At 43.8% G+C, this 21,341-nt stretch overlaps 9 protein-coding genes across 9 annotated transcripts; 7 read left to right on the top strand and 2 right to left on the bottom strand.

The window, feature by feature from the left end:
- Positions 1-14: 14 nt before the first annotated feature.
- IL334_003706 (tRNA pseudouridine(38-40) synthase) lies at positions 15-2,397 on the top strand (the record flags this gene model as incomplete). The annotated part of the gene is made up of 10 exons (XM_062935432.1): positions 15-442; positions 499-531; positions 586-738; positions 816-953; positions 1,019-1,327; positions 1,386-1,539; positions 1,611-1,683; positions 1,752-1,968; positions 2,099-2,158; positions 2,223-2,397. 10 exons carry the CDS (start codon positions 15-17, stop codon positions 2,395-2,397), a joined length of 1,740 nt encoding a protein of 579 aa, XP_062791483.1.
- Positions 2,398-2,664: 267 nt separating this feature from the next.
- On the top strand, positions 2,665-3,363 carry IL334_003705 (uncharacterized protein; the record flags this gene model as incomplete). The annotated part of the gene is made up of 4 exons (XM_062935431.1): positions 2,665-2,769; positions 2,829-2,839; positions 2,895-2,982; positions 3,091-3,363. The coding sequence occupies 4 exons, from the start codon at positions 2,665-2,667 to the stop codon at positions 3,361-3,363; spliced, it is 477 nt and encodes a 158-aa protein (XP_062791482.1).
- A 1,307-nt stretch (positions 3,364-4,670) lies between these two features.
- On the top strand, positions 4,671-6,722 carry IL334_003704 (uncharacterized protein; the record flags this gene model as incomplete). Its single annotated transcript, XM_062935430.1, has 1 exon — positions 4,671-6,722. The coding sequence occupies one exon, from the start codon at positions 4,671-4,673 to the stop codon at positions 6,720-6,722; it is 2,052 nt and encodes a 683-aa protein (XP_062791481.1).
- A 1,738-nt stretch (positions 6,723-8,460) lies between these two features.
- On the top strand, positions 8,461-9,003 carry IL334_003703 (uncharacterized protein; the record flags this gene model as incomplete). The annotated part of the gene is made up of 3 exons (XM_062935429.1): positions 8,461-8,615; positions 8,713-8,822; positions 8,894-9,003. 3 exons carry the CDS (start codon positions 8,461-8,463, stop codon positions 9,001-9,003), a joined length of 375 nt encoding a protein of 124 aa, XP_062791480.1.
- A 2,322-nt stretch (positions 9,004-11,325) lies between these two features.
- On the top strand, positions 11,326-11,790 carry IL334_003702 (uncharacterized protein; the record flags this gene model as incomplete). The annotated part of the gene is made up of 2 exons (XM_062935428.1): positions 11,326-11,423; positions 11,493-11,790. 2 exons carry the CDS (start codon positions 11,326-11,328, stop codon positions 11,788-11,790), a joined length of 396 nt encoding a protein of 131 aa, XP_062791479.1.
- Positions 11,791-12,466: 676 nt separating this feature from the next.
- IL334_003701 (uncharacterized protein) lies at positions 12,467-14,579 on the top strand (the record flags this gene model as incomplete). Its single annotated transcript, XM_062935427.1, has 8 exons — positions 12,467-12,487; positions 12,562-12,637; positions 12,695-12,701; positions 12,775-12,916; positions 12,984-13,107; positions 13,169-13,681; positions 13,873-14,378; positions 14,454-14,579. The coding sequence occupies 8 exons, from the start codon at positions 12,467-12,469 to the stop codon at positions 14,577-14,579; spliced, it is 1,515 nt and encodes a 504-aa protein (XP_062791478.1).
- A 278-nt stretch (positions 14,580-14,857) lies between these two features.
- IL334_003700 (uncharacterized protein) lies at positions 14,858-15,589 on the bottom strand (the record flags this gene model as incomplete). The annotated part of the gene is made up of 1 exon (XM_062935426.1): positions 14,858-15,589. One exon carries the CDS (start codon positions 15,587-15,589, stop codon positions 14,858-14,860), a length of 732 nt encoding a protein of 243 aa, XP_062791477.1.
- Positions 15,590-16,126: 537 nt separating this feature from the next.
- Positions 16,127-16,708, bottom strand: IL334_003699 (uncharacterized protein; the record flags this gene model as incomplete). The annotated part of the gene is made up of 4 exons (XM_062935425.1): positions 16,127-16,328; positions 16,442-16,524; positions 16,593-16,624; positions 16,678-16,708. 4 exons carry the CDS (start codon positions 16,706-16,708, stop codon positions 16,127-16,129), a joined length of 348 nt encoding a protein of 115 aa, XP_062791476.1.
- Positions 16,709-17,021: 313 nt separating this feature from the next.
- Positions 17,022-20,763, top strand: IL334_003698 (uncharacterized protein; the record flags this gene model as incomplete). Its single annotated transcript, XM_062935424.1, has 10 exons — positions 17,022-17,975; positions 18,034-18,098; positions 18,153-18,287; positions 18,357-18,492; positions 18,545-18,714; positions 18,770-19,081; positions 19,146-19,245; positions 19,318-19,496; positions 19,549-19,813; positions 19,963-20,763. 10 exons carry the CDS (start codon positions 17,022-17,024, stop codon positions 20,761-20,763), a joined length of 3,117 nt encoding a protein of 1,038 aa, XP_062791475.1.
- Positions 20,764-21,341: the final 578 nt, after the last annotated feature.

Below are 21,341 nucleotides of genomic sequence, written 5' to 3'. Positions count from 1 at the left end.
CATAGAAAGCCAAAATGGACGCATCAGAATCATCGAAAAGACCCCGATCACCTACTCCTACTCCGGTAGCCGGGGAAACAAGCAATGAAGCTGGTTCTCCTCCAAGCAAGAAGGCTCATATCGAACCTACTGCTTCAGCGCCTTCTGACACTCCGATATCCGGTGTGAAAGTGGAGATTGACCCGGAAGAGGCTATGCTCAATGCCATGTCTTCCGAACCTGCTAAAGAGGAGAAGAAAGCTTGGGGAAGGGGTCAAGGTCAAGGACAAGGACAAGGACAAAATCGCGAGAAAAGTAAAGGTAAAGGGAAGGACAGTAAAAGTGGTGAAGAAGGTGTAAAATATGATAGAAGAAACCAAAACAATTGGGCACCCAGAGAGAAGAAGGAAGGTGAGGAAAGTGAAGCTAGATTACCAAAGAAAAGATGTGCCCTTCTTGTCGGGTAAGTCCAACTTATTCAGCATTATAAACGTCCGACAATTTGACACAAATGATTAGCTATTGCGGGACTGGTTATTCGGGAATGCAAATGTAGGTACAACCCGCTCTACAATACGAGGCTTACAATTCTTCGCTCCGTTTTAGACAGACCCACGGCTCAAGGACAATTGAAGGGGATGTCTTTGAAGCATTGGCGAAAGCAGGTGCTATTTCAGCGGATAACGCAACGGATCATAGGAAGGTAGATATTCAAAGAGCTGCTAGAACGGATGCAGGTGTACATGCTGCTGGTAATTGGTAAGTCAACGGTGCACCATCTCTTTTGCTCACTTTGGAGTTCTCTCAATTAACGACCTCGTGCTATATCGACATAGCATTTCATTGAAGATGATAACAGAACCTCCTCTTCCCGAAGGTTATAAGACCCTCGCTGAATACGTAAATTCTCTCTTACCTGCTCAAATCAGAATGTGGGGCTTCGTGAGGACGGTCAAATCTTTCAACGCAAGAACGTAAGTCTCTCGCTACTTCCCTAAAGTACAAGTGAGCTAGAAGCTGAGTTTATGTGATTATGTAGAGCTGCCGATTCCAGAATATACGAGTACCTTTTACCGTCATATTGTCTCCTGCCACCCGGTCGAGATGACCCCTTAGCCATAAGATTGGATAAATCGTCTCCTGGATGGAGAGACTTACTGGGTAAAGAAGCCGTAGAATTCGTCGATGCAGCTCCGTCACTGGAACCTGAAGAAGGAGAAGAAGGCGAGAATGGAGGTAAGATCAATCCCAAAAATAGAGGAGAATTCGAAAGGAGAAGAGGATGGAGAGTAGACTCAAAGACTTTAGAAAGATTTAGGGATCTACTCGCGCAATATAAGGGAACTCAGTGAGTTGATCAGCAACATTTTCTTGCTATGGAATATCAAGCTGATATTGGCAAACAGTAATTTCCACAACTTCACTGTCGGAAAGCCATTCAACGATAGAACAGTTAAAAGATACATGTTGAGATTGGAGGTGAGAGATCCTCAAGTATACGGAGAGATCGAATGGATATCTGTGCAAATTCATGGGCAAAGTTTCATGCTGCATCAGATTGTAAGTCACTGCTGTTTCGCCTTTCAGTCACAGAGACAACGAGCAGTTCTGACTCGTATTTTGGTGAATAGCGAAAAATGATTTCTATGGCTATGTTAGCATGCAGAACTGCTTCACCATCCTCTCTTATCCTCGAGACTTTTGGTGAGCTCCTTCAGCATTTCCGTCCCATTGCATCACTCAGAATCGTCCTGACCAACTATAAAACATAGGTCCAAAACGAATTCATGTCCCTAAAGCACCTCCTCTTGGTCTCTTGCTCCAAGCTCCTCAGTTCGGGGTATACAACCAGCGAATCACATCCAAAGCAAACGGTTTACAAGAAGATCGAGATGAGGTTGATTTTGGATTGTATGCTGAATTAATGCAGGATTTCAAGGTCAAGTGGATCTATGAAAAATTAAGGCAGGAAGAATTGGAAAGTCATGTGTGAGTTGATGGAGGGTACTAAGCCTTTGCCAAACAACAAAGCAGGATGATAACACGACTCCCATACACATTCCGAGTCTAGAAAGTCTGCGCAATGCTGGACATTTGAGCTGATAGTCTGCTTGATCAGGTTCCATAAATGGATGCGTCAGATGGATTGCTCAATGTCCAGCGGACTTGCATTCCTGAAGTGAGTTATGTGTTATCGACTGAATGGATACATGTTTCGATGTTGACGAGTATCAACTCAATAGCACACAAGGAATTATTCCTCCCGAAGCAGATCTATCGAAAGGTGCTAAAGAAGCTCGTAGAGCCGCTGCTGAATCGAAAGATGGAGAAAACAAGGATGTCGTAGACGACGAGATGGATAGTGACGAGGAAGAGGTCGACAAGGAAGCATTGAAACGAGGAGAACTCGAGGGATGAGTCGGGTTGTAGAGTCGTCATCACATGCATATTTGAAGTTCTGGCTAGATTGGTTAATGCATCATCGACCCAATGGGAGACGAATCTTTCCCATACGAGGATAAAGCAGGTTAGTCAAAATTGAGCCGGAAGTGACGTGTTTGATTTAACCGGTAGAAAGAGGATTATCGATCAAAATGAAAGATACCTACATGGTTCATTCATTAATTCATTCCTAGTCCTCGGCTCAGATTCACTGACTGACGGAACGAAAACATCCCAGACGACATGGCTTCCAGATCAGTTCCAGACAAGATGAAGGGTTTCCTTTCTGCTGAGAGGTACGCAGTGATTGGAAGAGTGATGAGCGATAGGTCACGATGGGATAACAGGGTATGTGAAGTTATTATTCAAGGTAGATTTGCTGACATAGGAGTACGAACAATATGTAGATCCTTAGGTGGTAGGTTATAGTAGCAGTGACATGATCTGAAGGACGCTGAGAGGTTGTGAGATAGGTATCAAACTCGTCAATTTCCTGTTGTAGGTGTACGACCTGATAAAGCTTCGGAGGAAATTGAAGGTCTAGAACTTATCACTGATCCAGTGAGTTATCGATCTTCCTCATACTTGATCATACTTTTAGTATCATTCAGCTCTTCATAAGCACGCGGATGATATCACTCTGACCGATATGACCCTGTGTATGAATAGACTTTAATACCTCAACTACCGAAGACGAGTATATCAATAATAATCAATCCCTTAATCGGCTTATCAATCCTGAAATCGCTTTTTCCTCAACCACCACAACCTGATGTTGAACCAAGAGCTGTATGGTTCCAACCTGGTGCAGATGATGCATCCATCTGGCAATATGTGAAAGAAAGAGGAATAGAAGATAAAGTCATTGGAAGAGGCGCTTGTGTGTATAGGGATGGCGATGATGTCTTGGATCAAATCAAGAGAGATAAAGGGAGATTGTAGTGTGATGATGTCTTTTCAAGTGTCATTGAACGCACAACGTATCTCCTCGCAATGTTGGTACGGTTCATTAGTGAAAAGTACATGAGATTGATATATCCTTAATATAAGGCAAAATAACGGTGAGAGGTACAGCCGAGAAATTGTTCAAGTCAAGCATGTATTTACCCTTCTTGAGAGAATCGATAAACTCCTGTGAAACAAACAAGCCAAGTCAGTTGGAATGATCTCTTGGCTACCTCGATGCATCCTACATCTCTGCTCTTTTTACTTATCTACGTACAAATGAAGTATTGTGTGAGATTGGTCGGTGAGAACACTGGGAGGTCTAATTTCCCTATCGGACAATGCAAGGCCAATTACGGGATTTTCAGTTTATTCAGTTTGGAACCAAACAACTGTCTTTGACCATCCGATGAGACGTTTTTTTCCTTTTCTCTTGTAAAACATATCTGTTCATACGGCCCCATCTTGGAAATACGTAGTTTCTTCTTGCGAAACACAGTCAGAGAAGATGATTGGAGAACAGAGAGAGAAGATTGATATTCTGAACTACGTAATGCATAATGCGTAATGCCTAATAAAAGAATATGAGATGCAACAATCCAACCGATGCGACGATACATCTCAACTTTCATTTCACTTAATGTCTGAGTTGATTTTGATATCTCAAAGTCAAAGTCAAAATCAAAGAAGAAGAACAAGAAGGCTAGTTAACATTGATCATGAGACTTTTGTCACTTCACTTTTATTCATCAATAACAATAATATCCTGTACTTCTCACATTTACATCGAACGATAATCTTACATTTTACTTTCATTACCTTGATTGCATTCAAATTCCAGAAGACACAACAGAACGAAAGCACGCTGAGCGTTACGAGTCCGATCTGTCCATCTACCAGAATAAACATCGACAAACTTGGATCTACTAAAGACTTCAAACGACGATCATAATTTATCGTAACACCAATCTTGTCTCCTCTGCAGTTAGTCATCACCAGCATCCTTTATTCACCTCTCACAATGTTTGTACAATAAAACGTGAGTCAAGCTTCTCCTCCTTTGATCAATCCGTACCAGATTGTATCTCCTTGATGAAAGATATATTGGCTTTCGAGTCGACCAGGTGTGAACGAGTCAGTAAGCTAATAAGTCATCATCATGTAGGAAAACATTCTCACTTCTTCTCACCTAAAATCAAATCTCGATCAGAAGAAGCGTTGACCGCTGTTTGAGTCTCCACTTTATAATACCAATATCTGTAGTGAACCAACAATCAAACAAAAGACAAGCAACCTAAAAAAAGATGGTGTTCACATTACCTTCACTTCCTTCTGGTATTTTAGGTGGATTGATCGATACTTCACCTCCTGTATTCTATCCACCTTCAAGGAGTACACCTACCAAAACCACTCGTTCCCGTTCCCGTTCCCGATCTCATTCGCAGTCTCGACCACCATGCCAATCCCAATCCCAATCTCAGCCCCAATACCAACACCATTATGATCCCACAAATCTTGATTCTCCTCATCAACAATCCATCATACCTTTACCGTCACCGGCCAATACATCCATGAGGAATCTAGGGAATCTCTTACCTGCCAACGCGTCAATGACTGATCTGACAGGTGATTGGGAGCCATTGCCGAATGGTGGTCTACGTGGAAAAAGGAGGATCTCAATTAGCAGTAGTCACAAGTCTAATTCCAGACCTTGTTCTCCACCTGCAAGAATCACTCCAACTAGACCAGCGCATAGAAGATGTCATTCAGCTTTACCATCGTCTTATACCAACACAGACAAACTGACATATTCATTACCACCTCCCCCTACCACTGGTAAATTGCACGAATTCTCGATTTCAAAGAATCCATTGGCTTCTACCAGCGCTATAAGTTTACCTACTTTAGCAGAAGGTGAATTGGATCATTCATCATATACTCCGATCATCACAACCATAGGAGCAGGTGGAGGAGGAGCTGGAGGGACATTGTCAATGCCACCCTCCCCATTGGTTCGACCCAGAAATCGAACATCATTCAATCAGAACAGAACAAGTCCTGTATCACCTTCGTTCCATCCTCAGCTAGACGAAGAAGATCTTCTTGATAAGGAAGAAGAAATTCCCCCAATAGCCGTAACAAGCTCGAAACCTTTCATACACAAATCAAGCTCATCTGTACCACCTCCACTCGATGCTACCAGATCTTCAATGCCACCACCTCCGTTAAACCCTATGAATATAACTTATTCTCCTTCTAAAAGTAAACAGCGACCGTCCGCTTCCCCAAGATCATGGTCAGTCCAAGACATACATTCGATATCGGGTATCGATACTGGTGGTATACCAAGAAGAGGATTACATTCCAGAAGAGATAGTATCGAGTCTACAAGTTCAGTATCAGATGTGGCTGTACTAGCTACCTGGTCATTTCCAAATTCCAATGTTGATAATTCGAATATAAGTTCCGGAAGCTGCAAAGAGGATAAGATTTTTGAGAGAGGAAGAAAGCCAGGACCTGCAGAAAGGCTAAAAGAGAGATTAAAGAATATACCCGGAATCGATACTGGACCTTTCTTCCCTACTTCAGGTAGTCTACCATCACTTTCTAGACCAGCCTTAGGCAACACACCCGATCGTAAGACTCAAACTACAACCGTAATCCGTCCTTCAAGACCATTGCCGTCCTACCTTCGACATACGAACGGGATTGGTATCGGGAGTGGACATAGGCATACACATTCGTCGCCGAACCTCTTGCAAATCCCACAACAAGGTAATATGGGTCCACCAGCTATACCAATATCAAATTCGAATCCACTTTTACCTCCTCCTAAACCAGTACAAAGAAGACCTACCACATCCAGATTGAGACAACCTAATCCATTATCTATGCCTCATGGCCCTTTGCATCAATCATATACTTCTGTGGGCGGGAATGGCTCAGGGACAGGGACAGGGATTGGGAATGGAAATGGAAATGGAAATGGAATTGCGAAAGAACATGGCCTCGGTTCTTCACCTGGAAGTATAGATTCAGTATCTGATACGTCAACTCTTTGCCCTAGTCCTACAACATCAGTTAAATCACTCCCGTCGACTAGCGTATCATCCGACTCGGAGGAAAATAAAGCATGGTGGAGTTTCCCTTCATTCAAGAGGACCACGTCAATGGAACGATCACCGTCTACGGAAAGGAATTTAGGTATCAAAGGCAAAAGTACAGATACTTTGGTGAGCACCAATAGCGATGACGATGAGGTCATTACAAAATTAATTGTCAAACAAGAATATGGGTGGGAGATTGACGAAATCGAAATTGACGAGGAAGAATATATTGATCTTGATCATATGTAAAATGAACATAAGAGTAACAATAAAACGCCATGAGATGTTCAATTCTTGCATGGTCTGTCAAAAATGTTGGATTGCGTATCTATTCTTTGTTGTTGTACGATAGTAATGATCTAAAATGTAGAATGATGATTGATTTCATCAAGCCTTATAATTTGGGTATCGATTATCAGCAAGCGATTCTCCTGTCGTACGTTGCACACGTCAAGTAAGGTCGAAATGATGAAAAGGTGCTTTGCTTGTCTTGAGTTGGATTTGTGAATATGATCCAGACTGCTGAGTGCAGAAACTGATTCATAACTCAGAAGCTAATAACCACGTTTGGTGATTCAGATGACTCAAGGTGATCTGCCGGAAAGCCGGACTACGAAGTGCGGTTTGCTCAAGAGAGTCAATCTGCGTGCGTCTAATTTGATACCCCACTGACATGCAAACTGAATTTGTTTTCTGGGGTGTTTGGTTTCGTTCTGGCCCCAATACACGTCCTCAAATATATGCTACATGTCTCATTTTAAATTCCGTAGTTCGGTACTGGTGCATCATGTCGATGTGGTTTTATTCCCAACTCAAGAGGTATACCGAATGCACTCGGTAGTCCTTCAGGTTACAATAATAGGATCATTCGCACAGTATGACGTCGCAGTTGCAGTTGCGGAGAGGGTGTTCGATGAACATAGTAAGATGACGTTCGCAATGTAGTGCCGCAACGCCACCCCCTCAAAAATCCGGAAAGGTTTACGCCACTGCAGATCATCCGAGCTTCCGGAGAGGTAATTTTGTACGAAAAACGGTCTTACTGCGTCCAACATATAATTAAACACACCTAATTGCGGACGTTCTTCAACCTATTCGATTTAGTACTCCTGTCAGTTAAGCTTCCCGTTATTCTGGTCAAGAGCTGCATATCACTCGAGTACCTACCTCACTGGCAAAGAGAGAGAGAGAAGGAAAAATCGAGGATGTGATGTCACATCGTTTAAAAAGATTCCGTTTCGCAGGAGGATCCCGACTTTTTTTGGTTAGTGTGGGATATATCAGTAGTGTTTTAGTTTGTTTTAAATCACACTAAGTGCTTTACCCCAGTTTCACCTTTACCCATGAACATTCACTTACTGATCGTTTTCCTTCTTTATCCTTTTATTCGTCTCGTCCACTACATACATACCTCGCTACGCCAGTACTTTCTATACAGACCGATTGGTTTTTCGCAGCGTAGGGTGGAGGTACGAGATGAAACCATGCACAATACGTATGTGTTTATCAAGGGCAATTCTTTGTCTGGACAAAGGTTTCATGTGGGAAGGTCCAATCGTTGTCTATGGGGTGCATGACGAATTCATCCATTTCTTTCTTGGTCCAGGTTCTGACAATCAGAGACAGGGTGATGGGCTCATTTGCCCCAATCATACTTCTGGGCTTTGAAAAGTCGACATTGTTAATATGAGATACTCTCCCTACGTTTGGATGAGAAGGCTGAAAGAGGTCCTCGAAATTATCAGTTTTTTCGAGGGTGATGATCGATGTAAAAAGATCTCTTTGATCACAGCATGCATGGGATGAAGAAAAAGGTATAAATACCCCCCTTCCTTGTCCATTCCTCAACCTGCTTTTCTTCTCCAAACACAACTTCGAAAATTTCCAAAAAGTCAAAAACAACTATCATTGACACTTACTTTCACTTCCATTCGACTCGAATTGATAGAAACCTCCAACCGGAACCAACAAAACCAACTCCATTAAAATGTTCGCCAAATCAACCATCTTCGCCGCACTCGCTGCTCTCTCCGTAGTTTCCGCTGCTCCCTCTTTGGAGAAGAAAGCCCAAAACACCGGTACTGCAACTTACTACGCTGCCGGTCTTGGTGCATGTGGTTGGACTAACAGTGGTAGCGACTAGTGAGTGCTATGTTCTTTCCTCCAACTCTTCAAGACCTCTTTTGCGTCATTCTTCGCCTTGTATCATGTTCGCTGACTTCCATATGACCTATGATAGCGTCGTTGCCGTGAACAGTGCCCAATATGATGGGTCCAAATGCGGGTCCAAAATCTGGGTTTGGAATCCCGATACCGCTACCATCGCCTTCCCCACCGTTGCCGATGAGTGTAAGTTTTTTTTTCATGAGGTCCACAACAGTCATCAGGAACAATCCGCTGACTTGATCTTGACTCCTTAGGCCCAACTTGCTCTTCCGGTGACCTAGATATGTCAGAGGGTCTCTTTGGTCATTTGACCAACAACAACTTCGACCAAGGAGTCTTCCAAATGAACTGGGGATACTTATAGATTCCCTTTTTGATGTTTATTTACTTTCATACCCCTCATGGACTCTTTCGTCACCTTGCATTTATCATTACATACCATATTCCTTGCATTTTTCACTATCAAACATTGTCATTCTTGGTAGCTTTCTCTCTTCTTTTCCTTTGACGTCCTGGTGACTCTTAATGACCTTTACTTGAAAATATCAACACTGATTTTTCATTATTATACGCTCTTTTAACGACGGTGACGAATACATATAGTTTATCAGTGAAATGCATTGTCCTTCACATATGCCCCACTGACATCCGTTGCGCAGATACATTCAAGACTGATCTACACAAGACTGATCTATGATCCTGGTTGGTACATCCAGAAGCCGACCTCACGGGACGAATACCCAGTGGACCCAACGACTCATCGGCCGATAGTACGTACAACTTCCTGTTGTAAAGGCGATTGGAAGTACCCGATTTCTTGAAAGTATCGTTGCAAGATTATGTACAAGGGACGGGAATCGGGCCGCAGAGGATCCCGTATGGTATTATCAAAATCGACAAATCCCACCTCGATAGCAACCCCCGTTCCTCTACGCCAGAATGATGAACGCCTCCGCCTCCACATACATCCGCCTCTAAATGTATCCTCTTCCCTCGATGTCAGTGAAGAGTTTCTCATCAGGATGTACGCTCGGGTTTCTCAGTATCCTCCTTATGTACGGTACATATCTGCGTCATTGGCTTGTACTAGTGTCGCGCTAGTACCGCTTATTCTGTCAATCTGGAAGCTGTTCTACTTAAATTAACATCCAGACTTCACAGACTCTGCCGATGTGATTATACCAAAAGATAGATGAAATTTCTCTCGGTAAATTGAATCGGTGCTACAGTCAGACGGACTAAACGATCCCTTCTTATCACCCCAGAATCCACGTGGGCAGTTGAGTGATTTCCCTTGACTTTCGGAAATCCCTTCTCGATGCCAAGCTTGAGGACTTCAATTTATGGGAATTGAAGATATTCAGGGGTATTTGTTGAACGAGTACTATCTCGTTAATACAATCTGGGCCTTGAATGCTTCAAATCGCTGTATTTATTCCCCGGTCCCGGGGGTCATGGACGGATATCTCGGAACGAGCGGTATAGTACCCCAAAAATTTTCTCTTTTGTTCCTTATTATTATGTTACTTGGTAAAACCGGCCACCATACATGATAAAAATCTTCCTGATTTAGTTTCTCACTTTGTAACTGCATTAAGAAATCTTCATAGATACCCTACCAGGGCATTGATTATTGGGGTTCTTGAGGCCCTTTTGTCGGACAGGGTAGACTTACCAAAGTTCCTTGATTAGGCGCCGTGCTTGTCGATCATTTGCTGATATATGCCTGAAGTATCGAAAAGAGGCCTTTGTCTCGGAGAAAGGTAACCACGAGGAGAAAGGGTATTTACCGACCCCCCTTTTGCTCTCTTCAAATGAATATGTCGATGCGGATATCGCCCATCGTCCAGCCAAATTCTAGAGGACACAAATGCCTGAAAGTGTCTCTGATGCAGCGCTGATGTCGGTCTGGCCATTCATTAAAATCTTAGGGAATCAAGGCTTTGTAAACGGGAACACCTTTAGGATATTCCGACATGACCTCTAAAACCTCGTGTTGAACAGAGAAATCAGCACTCCACATTTCACCTTTGGTCCATTCATTATGCCGATATGGATTTTACCTGAAGTCTAGGTTCGAATCGACATTTTCTTATTCATTTTGCGATGTCGGGAAGTGATTTTGGGGTCTAATAGGAAATCCTAACCCCACGATTTCTCTTTTGTTCTCCATAACACAACGGCCCAGATGGATCTTTTCGAGCTGGTTGCTTACGTGCTGAAAAGGGCTTCGGAGCTGAAGATGATTGACATTCGGCGACGGTGATTTACCCATTCTATACCCTTCGGATTCAATCAGATAATCCGAAACCATAAACCGTAAGCAAAAGGAGAGGGTTGGGCCTCAAAAATCTTTATCCTTATTGTTTTATCAGTGGCATGTGGGAGTGGATCAGTAATGTTCGTCTCTGCTTTCAAGCCTCAACCAAGGTGTGGAGCTGGACAAAATCCTTTTGTTCAGACATCGATGTGGATTCTGGGTTGTGATCAGTCGAAAAAAGGTATAAGAACCCCTTGGAATTCATCCAATTCAATATCGTTTCTCTCACTCACAAAACTATCCAAAGATCCAATAGCTCTTAACGCTCCACCACACCTTTCCAAACCAACTCACTCAAATCCAAAAACTTTTACGGTCTAGCACCTCAGTAAAACCCAACTACAACACATTCACTACACAATTACAATGTTCGCCAAAATCTTCACCGCTCTTCTCGTCGCTTCTGCCGTCGTTGCTGCTCCTATCGAAACCGAGATGGAGAAACGAGTAAACCACAATGGACAGTGAGTTTGAACAATCTTAATCCGCAGTCACACGAATAACATTTGCTGATTACCATTGTCCTTCTTTAGAGCTACCTACTTCGAAGTTGGTCTTGGTGCCTGTGGATGGTGGAACCAAAACTCCGACTACATCGTCGCCCTTAACTCTGAAATCTTTGAGAGAAACGGTGGTTCCAACTGCGGTCAAGGTATTACCTTGACCAACACCGACAACGGTAAAACCATCAAAGTTTCCGTCGCCGATGAATGCCCCACTTGTGACGGTGGATCTCTCGATCTTTCACCCTCCGCCTTCGCCGCTCTTACCGACGGTAACATGGACCAAGGTGTCTTCCCCATCTCTTGGCACTTCAACAAGAAGCACTAAATGCATTATTGAGTTGAAGTTGTTTCTCTCACGAGTCGCTCTTCTCTTCCCAATGTCTCTTTAGTTGTTCTCTGCCGTCTTGCCTCCTATACCACTGGCTTGGTCACACATACGCCAATAAACGATCACCTTCTTAACGCTAGTCGTTACATCATCTACTATAATCTACCAATCTATCATACCTCATCTGAGAAATCTTTCATGTCATCACGAACACAGTATCACACTATCATTCAACCAACCGTTGTCAATCATTATTATTATTTTGGGACTTTTTAGGAGGATAAATCACTATCATTTATTATATCATATCATCATATATTATCATATTTACATACCTTTTGTATAATTTAGACAAATCTACGAATTTGTCATGCCATAGAAACCAAAAAGAGCTGTTCAAGTTCGAAACACACATGCATCTAAAGTGCTTAGATCTACTACCCAAATGATTACATTCTGGTTTGCTGCATACCATATTTTCACTTTTCCATCAATATTAAACAGTTTGCAACCTGCAATAATTGTCTACGAAGGGTGAAGAGCCTCCACCATTATCATTCAACTTCGCCTATTAGCGTGCGGCTTTCCAGCATATAGTTCCTTTTCATCTCGTTTTTGAAGAATGATAGACAGTCACTCCGTATAGACAGAGTCACTATACCATGCGCACGCCATGATAGGCTTCTCCAACTTTGTAAGCTTATCTCACTACACCGAACAGGACCGCTCTCAAAATGCTGATCCGAACTTCTCCCGCTTCTTCTCCAGATTCTTCGGAATTATTATAACGCAATTGGATGGAATGAGGACAACCTGTACAGCTCAATAACGAGATCTTCGAGTGGTAAGTTTACGGACATAGACATCTCATTTTACTACAGCTGACCCTTCGGTGACTTAGCTTTACTGTGGGGCCAAACCTCAGCGTTTCTCACGAAGACTCAGTTGTAGTCGGAGTGCTGATACTCTTTTGTACCTTAGCGATTTTCAACTACCCCAATCATTAATATTGCAACTTGCCAATGCACCTACCCCTATCTTCTTCACATCTTACGCTTTGGACGCACTACCTCAACTCAATGGAAGTATACAGTATATAACCACTTCGGAGCCCTTAGAAGAGGTACGTTCTTTCAAACCTGTAGAGCTGGGTTTAGGTTGGATTACTGTTACTGATCAGGTAATCGCAGATTGGCCCATCGCGCAGTATCAACTTCAAAGATGTCGTAGAGCGATTCAGAGTTTTTCCACCTCCCAAAAGACCTTTGGCTAAAGATGAAGTCTGGTTAGGAGGCAAAAGGGTCGAAGGTAGAGGTAAGCATTCTGTTTTGCCTGTTGTTGTAAATGACATCTAATGTTCATATTCGTATATCAGATTACCTTCTCTATTCGCGACTTCATCTTCCATCTCTCCATCTTTCTGGGCTAGCTACAACCCGATTAACACCTACTCTCCAAGCACATCTTGCATTCCTGTCACAACCTGCACCACCATCAGCCACTCGACCCATATCACCTAACACACCTCCTGGACATTCACGTCAACCTTCCGAACCATCCGTACCACCCCCACATCCACCCCCACCTGGAAACATCCTTCTATCTCTTCAACATGACACCGGTCGATATTCCGGTGAATACACTTATTCAGCTCAAGATGGTATGTTCGGGCTGAGAGGTCTATACAACTTTGGCTGGCAACCTACAGATCTTAAATCTTTGATTATAAATGCAGGACCAGCTACGGTGGTCAAGGAGAAATATCAAGATGCGCAAGAAACAGAAGAGAAAAGGATCGATGAAGAAGAAATGATGGAAGGTGGACTGAAAGGGAGATTTTCAGCAGGAGGGGAAGTTTACTTTTCTGCTAAGCAAAGAAGTTTCGGAAGTGAGTGAAACATCTTTGCCTTCACCTCCCTCGTCACCTCACTGCTTGAACTTGTTTCTCCCCTCTCCCCCTTTCGACTGATACCTTCCCATGCTGCCTCATAGATCACACTCTCTTCCTGAGTGATTACTGGCTCCTGTTCATCGACTGACTGAACTGTGAAACTCGCCTTTGCTAACTCGATAAAACAGTCTCGACGGGTCTGAAATTCACTACCATCCCTGCATCGCCTTCAGGTCCGCCTGCATCACCACCTACAACCCTCACACTCCTCTACAACCCCTTGATCGGATTTCTGTCCTCTGCCTATTCTGCTCAGATATCTCCCACCGTGGCTCTATCTACGAGATTCGGGGTCAACGTGTATTCTTACGAAAGTGATTTAGCTATTGGGGGCGAATGGTGGATAGGACGTAGAAGAGGCAAGAGGGAATTGACTAAAGAAATTTCTTCCCCTTCTCCAATCGTCAAACCTGCTCCAGACGAAGAAGAAAGAATAGGTGCAATTGACAGTTGGCGAAAGGCGTCTTTGAGACCTGATACTGAAACTACTCAAAGTGAAACCATACGTGAGGGCCCTTTGAACACCACTGAGTTCACGATAAACTCGACAACGCCATCAAGGGATGGAACCAATGGAACTGAAACTCCAGATGATAGAGATGGAGTTTTGAAAGCCAGAGTATCGGGCAATTGGGTAAGTAGAGATTTCCATTTCTCCGGATATACCCATTCCACAAGTGACTTGCTAATGCAATATGATCGGTTTTAGTCGATAGCACTATTATATGAAGCTAGAATACGAAAATGTCTGGTATCAGTTGGAATCGTTTCGGATCTCGCAAGTAGACAGAGACCCATAAGAAGTGTCGGATTGGAAGTACAGTATTTCTCATAATCAGTAAACTGGTGAAATACCCATCGTATATGACATATGCATCGATTTCCATGGCCTTCACCGCGATATACGATTACTCTTGAGATACAAGCTACTACACAGATTCCGCAATCAAGAAATACAGAAAGAAAGAAACAAAACACCCGCCCTACATCTTGGTACATTAGTCCAATGACTACTTTGAACTATACAATGCCATCAACCAACATCATGATCGATCAGATGACTAAGTATGCAGCTCACACTGAAAAGGGACTCCCGGATGTAGCATTTAGCATTTACTCGTCGTTCAACCCAACATAGCTCGTATCTCCCATTACGGCAAGCTCCGATTTCCCATCGCTTCGTTTGGTCCTATGTACGCTACTTCGGGTAGTACTACAATTTTTCCTTTGCCCAGTCAGTCCGCTGCTTTCCAGTGACGAATCTTGAGTTCCTGGTGAAGCAGGAGCATGTCTTCTATCGGGTGACCTACGAGAACGTGGACCGTACCATGCAGCTACGACTTCACTGTTCCACCAATCTTTCTCCAGCCTTTCGACTGCTTCCAACGTTAAAGGTAATTCTTTGGGCGAAGAAGGAGAAGGGGGAAGTGGGATTAGACTTGATACATTGTTTGAGGTGTGAGAAAATTTACATAATGGTGTAATTTGACCTGATTGCGGTTGATTCTGCATCAAGTTGTACGATAGTGAACGCCTCAATTTCGTAGACTGTGGACTACTGGATGGCGGAGTGGGAGGAAGGGAGATTGCATTGGGGGATAATGCAGCTGCTCGGTGATGGAAATCACTCAAAGCAGTCAAGTACATTGGTGAGGGGTTTGGTAACAGTGAATACGCCGTCAAGACTGATGAGATTGTTGAAAGCAGTTTTTCCAATCTTTCCGATGGGTTGAGCAGAAATGTCGAAGGGTCTTTTGGGAGGTGAGATAGGTCGAGATTGGAGGGCGAGGGAAGAGGAGTGAGAAAAAGTGGTGGTGAGAGAGCAGTAGGATACAAGGATGTCATTCACCTGTTATATTGTCGTCCGTCTGTACTGCAGATGTCCAGAAGAAAAGTCAAACTCAAGAGCCAAATTGTAGCACTTGACTCGAATGAGGAGAAAGTGGGTGGCAAATCACCAGCAGCAAAAGATGTTCCACCAACATACATACCCGAGTGTACGTCAATACCCCTGGAAACTATAGTGTCGAAACGACTTCCAGAAGAATTAGTAGAAAGGAGAGCATCAGCTTTCATTGTCAAGCACATCGGCCGGATCTTATCTACCCGGAATAGAACGGGGGTATCCTGCGTGTGCGTCTTACACAAAGAGAGAACGATGCTCATACACGGAGAACGATCATCAACAGCATTACTCATGAAGCGATGTTGTCATCCACAAGATCGTAATTAGCAAATTTGACCTTGAAACCGATCTCAAGTAAATCGTCCTCCTTTATCTCGATTGATATACCGTGTCCATGCTGTATGTATGCTAATTGTGAATGAGTTGTACCTACTGTACTGCCTGCCGACTCTCTGAGTTGGTCTACCGTAACATCCTTATACTAGCTTTGATGTCTTCCCTTCCCTTTCCTCAATGACCTTCATTGTCCTCTCACTGCATTCCCAAAGGTCTTTCATCAATCCAGCACAATTCTCACTTATCACTTCTTCGGGTTGAGAAGCATGTTTATCTAGACATTGTCTATATGAGAATATTTGTTCGGCGCACGAATTCTTTAGTTCCGAGAGATGCGGTACACTGTATTATGAGAGAACGATCAGCTTCGCAAACACAAAGAAAAACTAACCGGATGGTCACGACAGCGATAGAGCAATTGATGGCACAGGAGTTGATACACGTTGCCGACTTACCTGGCGTCCGCACATGCTGCTAAAGCTTTACCTTCTGGTCGGCATATCGTGTTCCAGTCACCTGCTTGATTCCTCAGTACGCACTGTATGTGAAAGTCAAAGTGATCGATCAGCCTTCATTTACAAGACGACATCGGAATGATCGCTTTACCTCCTGGTATTTTGCCATTTGCTCGGCACATTCTATACCATTATCAGTCTCGTCCTGTGAATGAAAGGCGAATCCACCTACTCACTTGAAGCTACCAGATTATAAGATAAGTCCATGATGATCTTCGTTGCGAATACGAGTTCACAGATACATGAAGACAGATGAGTTCAACTTTTTTCATGCAACATTTATTTATTTATCACTTTCCTTCCGTCGGTCATCGGATCACATAAGTTAACAGGTTTTCCCACGGTTGATCTTGCTCGTTCTTTGTTTACACCCGGTTATCGCCACCTCTCTGTTCACCGTCGACATCTAGCTCATCGCCATCATCATCATTACCAGCCGACAATGAAGACACTGCGAAACGACTCGTTCTGATCTTTGCGTTCTGGACGACCAGGGAAACTTATCAATGATCAAGCCAAAATGGGCCGTCCAAATCCATCGCAGGAATCGAATTCTCTCCTCAACCTTTTGAATCCTTATGCTTCGGTAGCGCGTTCAACCTACCCAGATCCAGATAGTCCTTCAACAATGCTTCTGCGGGAACTTCAAGGAGGGGATGAAGATGACACGGCGCAACAAGATGATGATCCATCTGATAGGATGTCGCCTACTCCCACCCCAACCAGCGGACGAGGCACACACGTCCTTTCCACCTCATCCAGCTCGTCAGATGACGAAGAAGCACCTCCCAGATCATTGATCTTCGGTGAACAACTTGCACCAGGCGAAAGAACACCCCGTTCACCTCCAAGCGCACTTCCTCATAGAACCATATCAGTACCATTCTCACATACTGAGCACAGCCATAACACACCTGTCCCACGAGCAAACAGTCCTGGCCCATTCAGAGATCCAAATGCACCTTCATCATCTACATCTGAATCTCAAAGCCACAGTACATCAACATCGCCTGGACCTTCGACAATCTCAGTCTACGCATCAGGAATGGAAGGTACTGGTATGGCGGAATCGTCAATTAGGGAGACTTCAAGAGACCCGTCAACTTCCCCTGAACAATCCGAGAACAAACCACCTACTTTTCGTGAACCACCTACAAGTCGACCCGCTCCTCCAACAAGATTGTCAAGTAAGATGTCTACACCAAGACTTACGTCTGGCTCTGGGTATCTAGATCCTGCACTTCCGTCCTCAGCGCCCAAAAACAAAGGCAAGGGAAAATCCAAAGAGAAAGGTGGAAGGCGATATCAGGCTTTACTTGCTCAAGAGGAAGAAGAGGAAGAACAAGAAGAAAGAGGACGATATGCCGGACTGGCTGGAAAGAAAGATCTTTACGCTAGGAAAGGTCTGAGCGATTATGAGAAAGCTTTGTGGAAGTGGGTGAACGTAGATGATCTGGATGGCTTTCTGCAAGAGGTAGGTGATCGCCCTTTTCTCCTTAAATTGTGATTAATGCTACTTCCTGTGATATTAGGTGTACGACTATTACAAGGGGAAAGGCATATGGTGTATAGCTCTTGCGAGAGTCTTGAATCTTCTGTAGGCCAATTCCACTGCGCATTTCCGCATATTCGAGCTGATTGCTGGAAACAGAACCACTTTTTTCGTTATTGCGTTTTCAACATTCCTTACGTCTTGCATAGACTACAAGAAGCTATGGTCATCCGCATCCGGTCCAGATGCGACAGCGAGATTAGACGATGTTCTCATTGACAAATGCATCACAAGGTAACTCGACTTCGATGAGTCACGAGAAACTGCAACGTCACTATGTAACTGACAGAACGTTGTGTGCAGAGCTTCGTTCCCCCACATGCTCTTTATGGTGATCGTTGCAGCTTTCTTCGTCTTTCAATTACTGTCCTTCATCTTCTCCCTTCCGAGACTAGTGGAAATGTACCGCTTTTACACCTACCTACTGGGTGTACCTGATGTAAGTGACGCATGTGACGCCTATCATAAAGTGGGCTGACATTGTTTCCAAGGCCGATATACAAACTCTCCCATGGCCAGAGATAGTTCGTCTAATAGGAGAGATACGGAAGCATAATCCTGTTACTTCCCTTTCGAATGGCCAAGCAGCAGCTTTAGCAGATATGGTGGATGAAGCGGATCAGGCTACGCTGAAGAAGCTGGATGCGCATGACGTTGCCAAGTGAGTTCAATCTTCAGCTATCAATGTGGTCTAGCTTATGCAAATCTCCCAACAGTCGGATTTTACGTCAAGAGAACTACTTGATAGCGCTTTTCAACAAAGAACTTCTAGATCTTCGTGTTAGGCTACCTGTTCCCCATGCTGCAGAACAGTTACTTCCTGCGCATCTCTTAGCTCCTATTCAAGGCTCTTTACCATCCCATACCTCACAGCAAGAAAGGCAGTTCATCTCTTTTGGAGCGAATACACTTACCAAGGCACTAGAATGGAATCTAAGATTCTGCCTAATGGGATACCTCTTCGATACCAGGGGACAGGTCAAAAAGGAGTTTGTTCGAGAGAGAAGAAGGAAAGATCTGGTGATCGGGTGAGCTCACCTGCTCATATCATTTTTACCAATTAGTCATGCTGACCGTTGGAACTTGATACAGCCTGAGAAGGAGATTCATTTTTATGGGTGTCCTGAACGCCATCTTTGCGCCTTTCATTGTGGTCTATCTGGTCGTGTACTCCTTCTTCAGGTATTTTGATGTAAGCACAGATTTCGAGCCTCCATGTGTCACGCATTCATAACAAGCTCTAGCTGACGAACTGATTTAATAGGAATATCATAAGAATCCATCTTCTATTGGAAGCAGGCAGTACACACCATACGCCCAATGGAAATTTCGCGAATTTAACGAATTGCCTCATCTGTTTGAGCGTAGGCTTGATCGGTCTTATCCAATCGCTAAGGAATTCATCGATCAGTTCCCTAAAGAGCGTACAGCTCTTATCATGCGGTAAGTTATGGACGAAAATAACTTGTGAGCGATTTGGCTGACCATGTTTCAGATTCGTCACTTTTATCGCAGGATCTTTCGCAGCTGTTCTTCTACTAGCCTCGGTAATCGATCCCGACCTATTCCTACACTTCGAAATCACCCCTCATCGAACTGTTCTTTTCTATTTGGGTCTCTTTGGTGGAGTTTTAGCGGTCGCGAGAGGGATGGTTCCCGAAGAGAACATGGTATTCGATCCAGAGGAGCGGATGAAAGAGGTTGCAAGATGGACACATTACTTGCCGTCTGAGTGGAAAGGAAAATTGCATAGTCAGATGGTGAGCGATACCTACTTTCAAAGCTATGTCTTTCTTTCTACATACATTGCGAAAGCCATTAGCCTTTTTTTGACCAACGTTTATACAACTTCCGCTCAACTATCCTCCCTGACCATCAGTACCAAAGCTGATACTAGAGTGCTGCATAGGTCCACTTACAATTCGGTCAACTTTTCGCCCTGAAGATCAACATCTTCTTTACTGAACTCCTTTCAGTGATACTCACTCCATTTGTTTTATTCTTTTCCCTCCCACCGTGTGCAGGTGCCATCATCGATTTCTTCCGTGAATTCACTGTTCACGTTGACGGAGTGGGATACGTCTGTTCCTTTGCTGTATTCGACTTTCGAAGGAATGAATCTGATAACAAAGCGGTGGACGATGCCGACAGTACTCCACATGAGAATACTGGTCCTGTCATTGGCAAATGGAAAACAAACGAAAAGATGGAGTCTAGTGTACTTCATTTCAAGGCTACACACCCGGACTGGCAACCGACAGATCCTAGCTCATCACTGTTCCTCGATCGTTTAGTGGGACAACGTCAAGTTCCGAAATCGCCTCGTTCACCTAGAGTAGGCAGAGAACCTGCATTAGAACGTTCACTTTATACGGGTGGAAGAGAATTAGGTCTAGGTTTGGGTCTCGGTGCAGCTGGAATCGGAGGCATGGATGAGAGAAAATTGAGAGAAAGACGAGGTGAATATGAGCGAGCATGGGATAGATCAAGTCACTTGATGAGAACTAAAAATTCGACACCGGGGACAGAAGGGCCAGGGGCAAAATCAAGAAATCAAGCTGTCATACAAGAAAGAGACGAGAACGAAGATCAAGAAGATGATCTGCAAAGCTGGAGCGAAGACCCTAAAAATAGGAAAAGTCCAGTAGGTGAAGAAGGTTGGAAAGATGAAGGTGTACGAGGGATGTTACAGCAGGTTCTGGGAAGATAAACCAACTTTGTAGGAGAAGTTGTTGTTGTACAGTACACCGCTTATATAGTGCATCGGCTTGTACCAAGCATTTCCAAATCACAATGCATTTTTGACTCTGTGCATATAGGCATTGTGTTCTAGACAAAAAATCTGTTACCGTACGTTCGGTGAAAAATGTTCACGAGCGGAAGTACTGTATATACATCAATATAAGCATATGAGAGCGAATGGATTTATCACTCAATCTGACCTTTCACCTCGTCTCCTTCAGGTCCGTTTCGAGACCCTCTCGACTCTGATTGCGGTCGTGAAGCTCTTGTACAGGTAATTTGGTTGAAAGTGGTCTGCATGCCGGAGTGGTGGCTTCGGGAGCACTCGAGGCCGGTGTAGACGTACCGCTAGTGGAAGATGTGGACTCATCCTCGTCTTCATCTTCCTCGAAGAGTATACCCCTGTGTACACATTTCAGTTTCCTGGATACCCTAGGATGCAAAACGAGCTTTTTGGTGGATCTTTCTTGACGAAATTGATGCTGTTGACGTTCTCGAGAATGATGGTATGTAACATGATGATAAACACCTATGATCCATCTGAGA

Source organism: Kwoniella shivajii, chromosome 4, assembly GCF_035658355.1.
Source record: "Kwoniella shivajii chromosome 4, complete sequence".
Classification (NCBI taxonomy): Eukaryota; Fungi; Basidiomycota; class Tremellomycetes; order Tremellales; family Cryptococcaceae; genus Kwoniella; species Kwoniella shivajii.
This window is presented reverse-complemented; position numbering and strand designations above follow the sequence as displayed.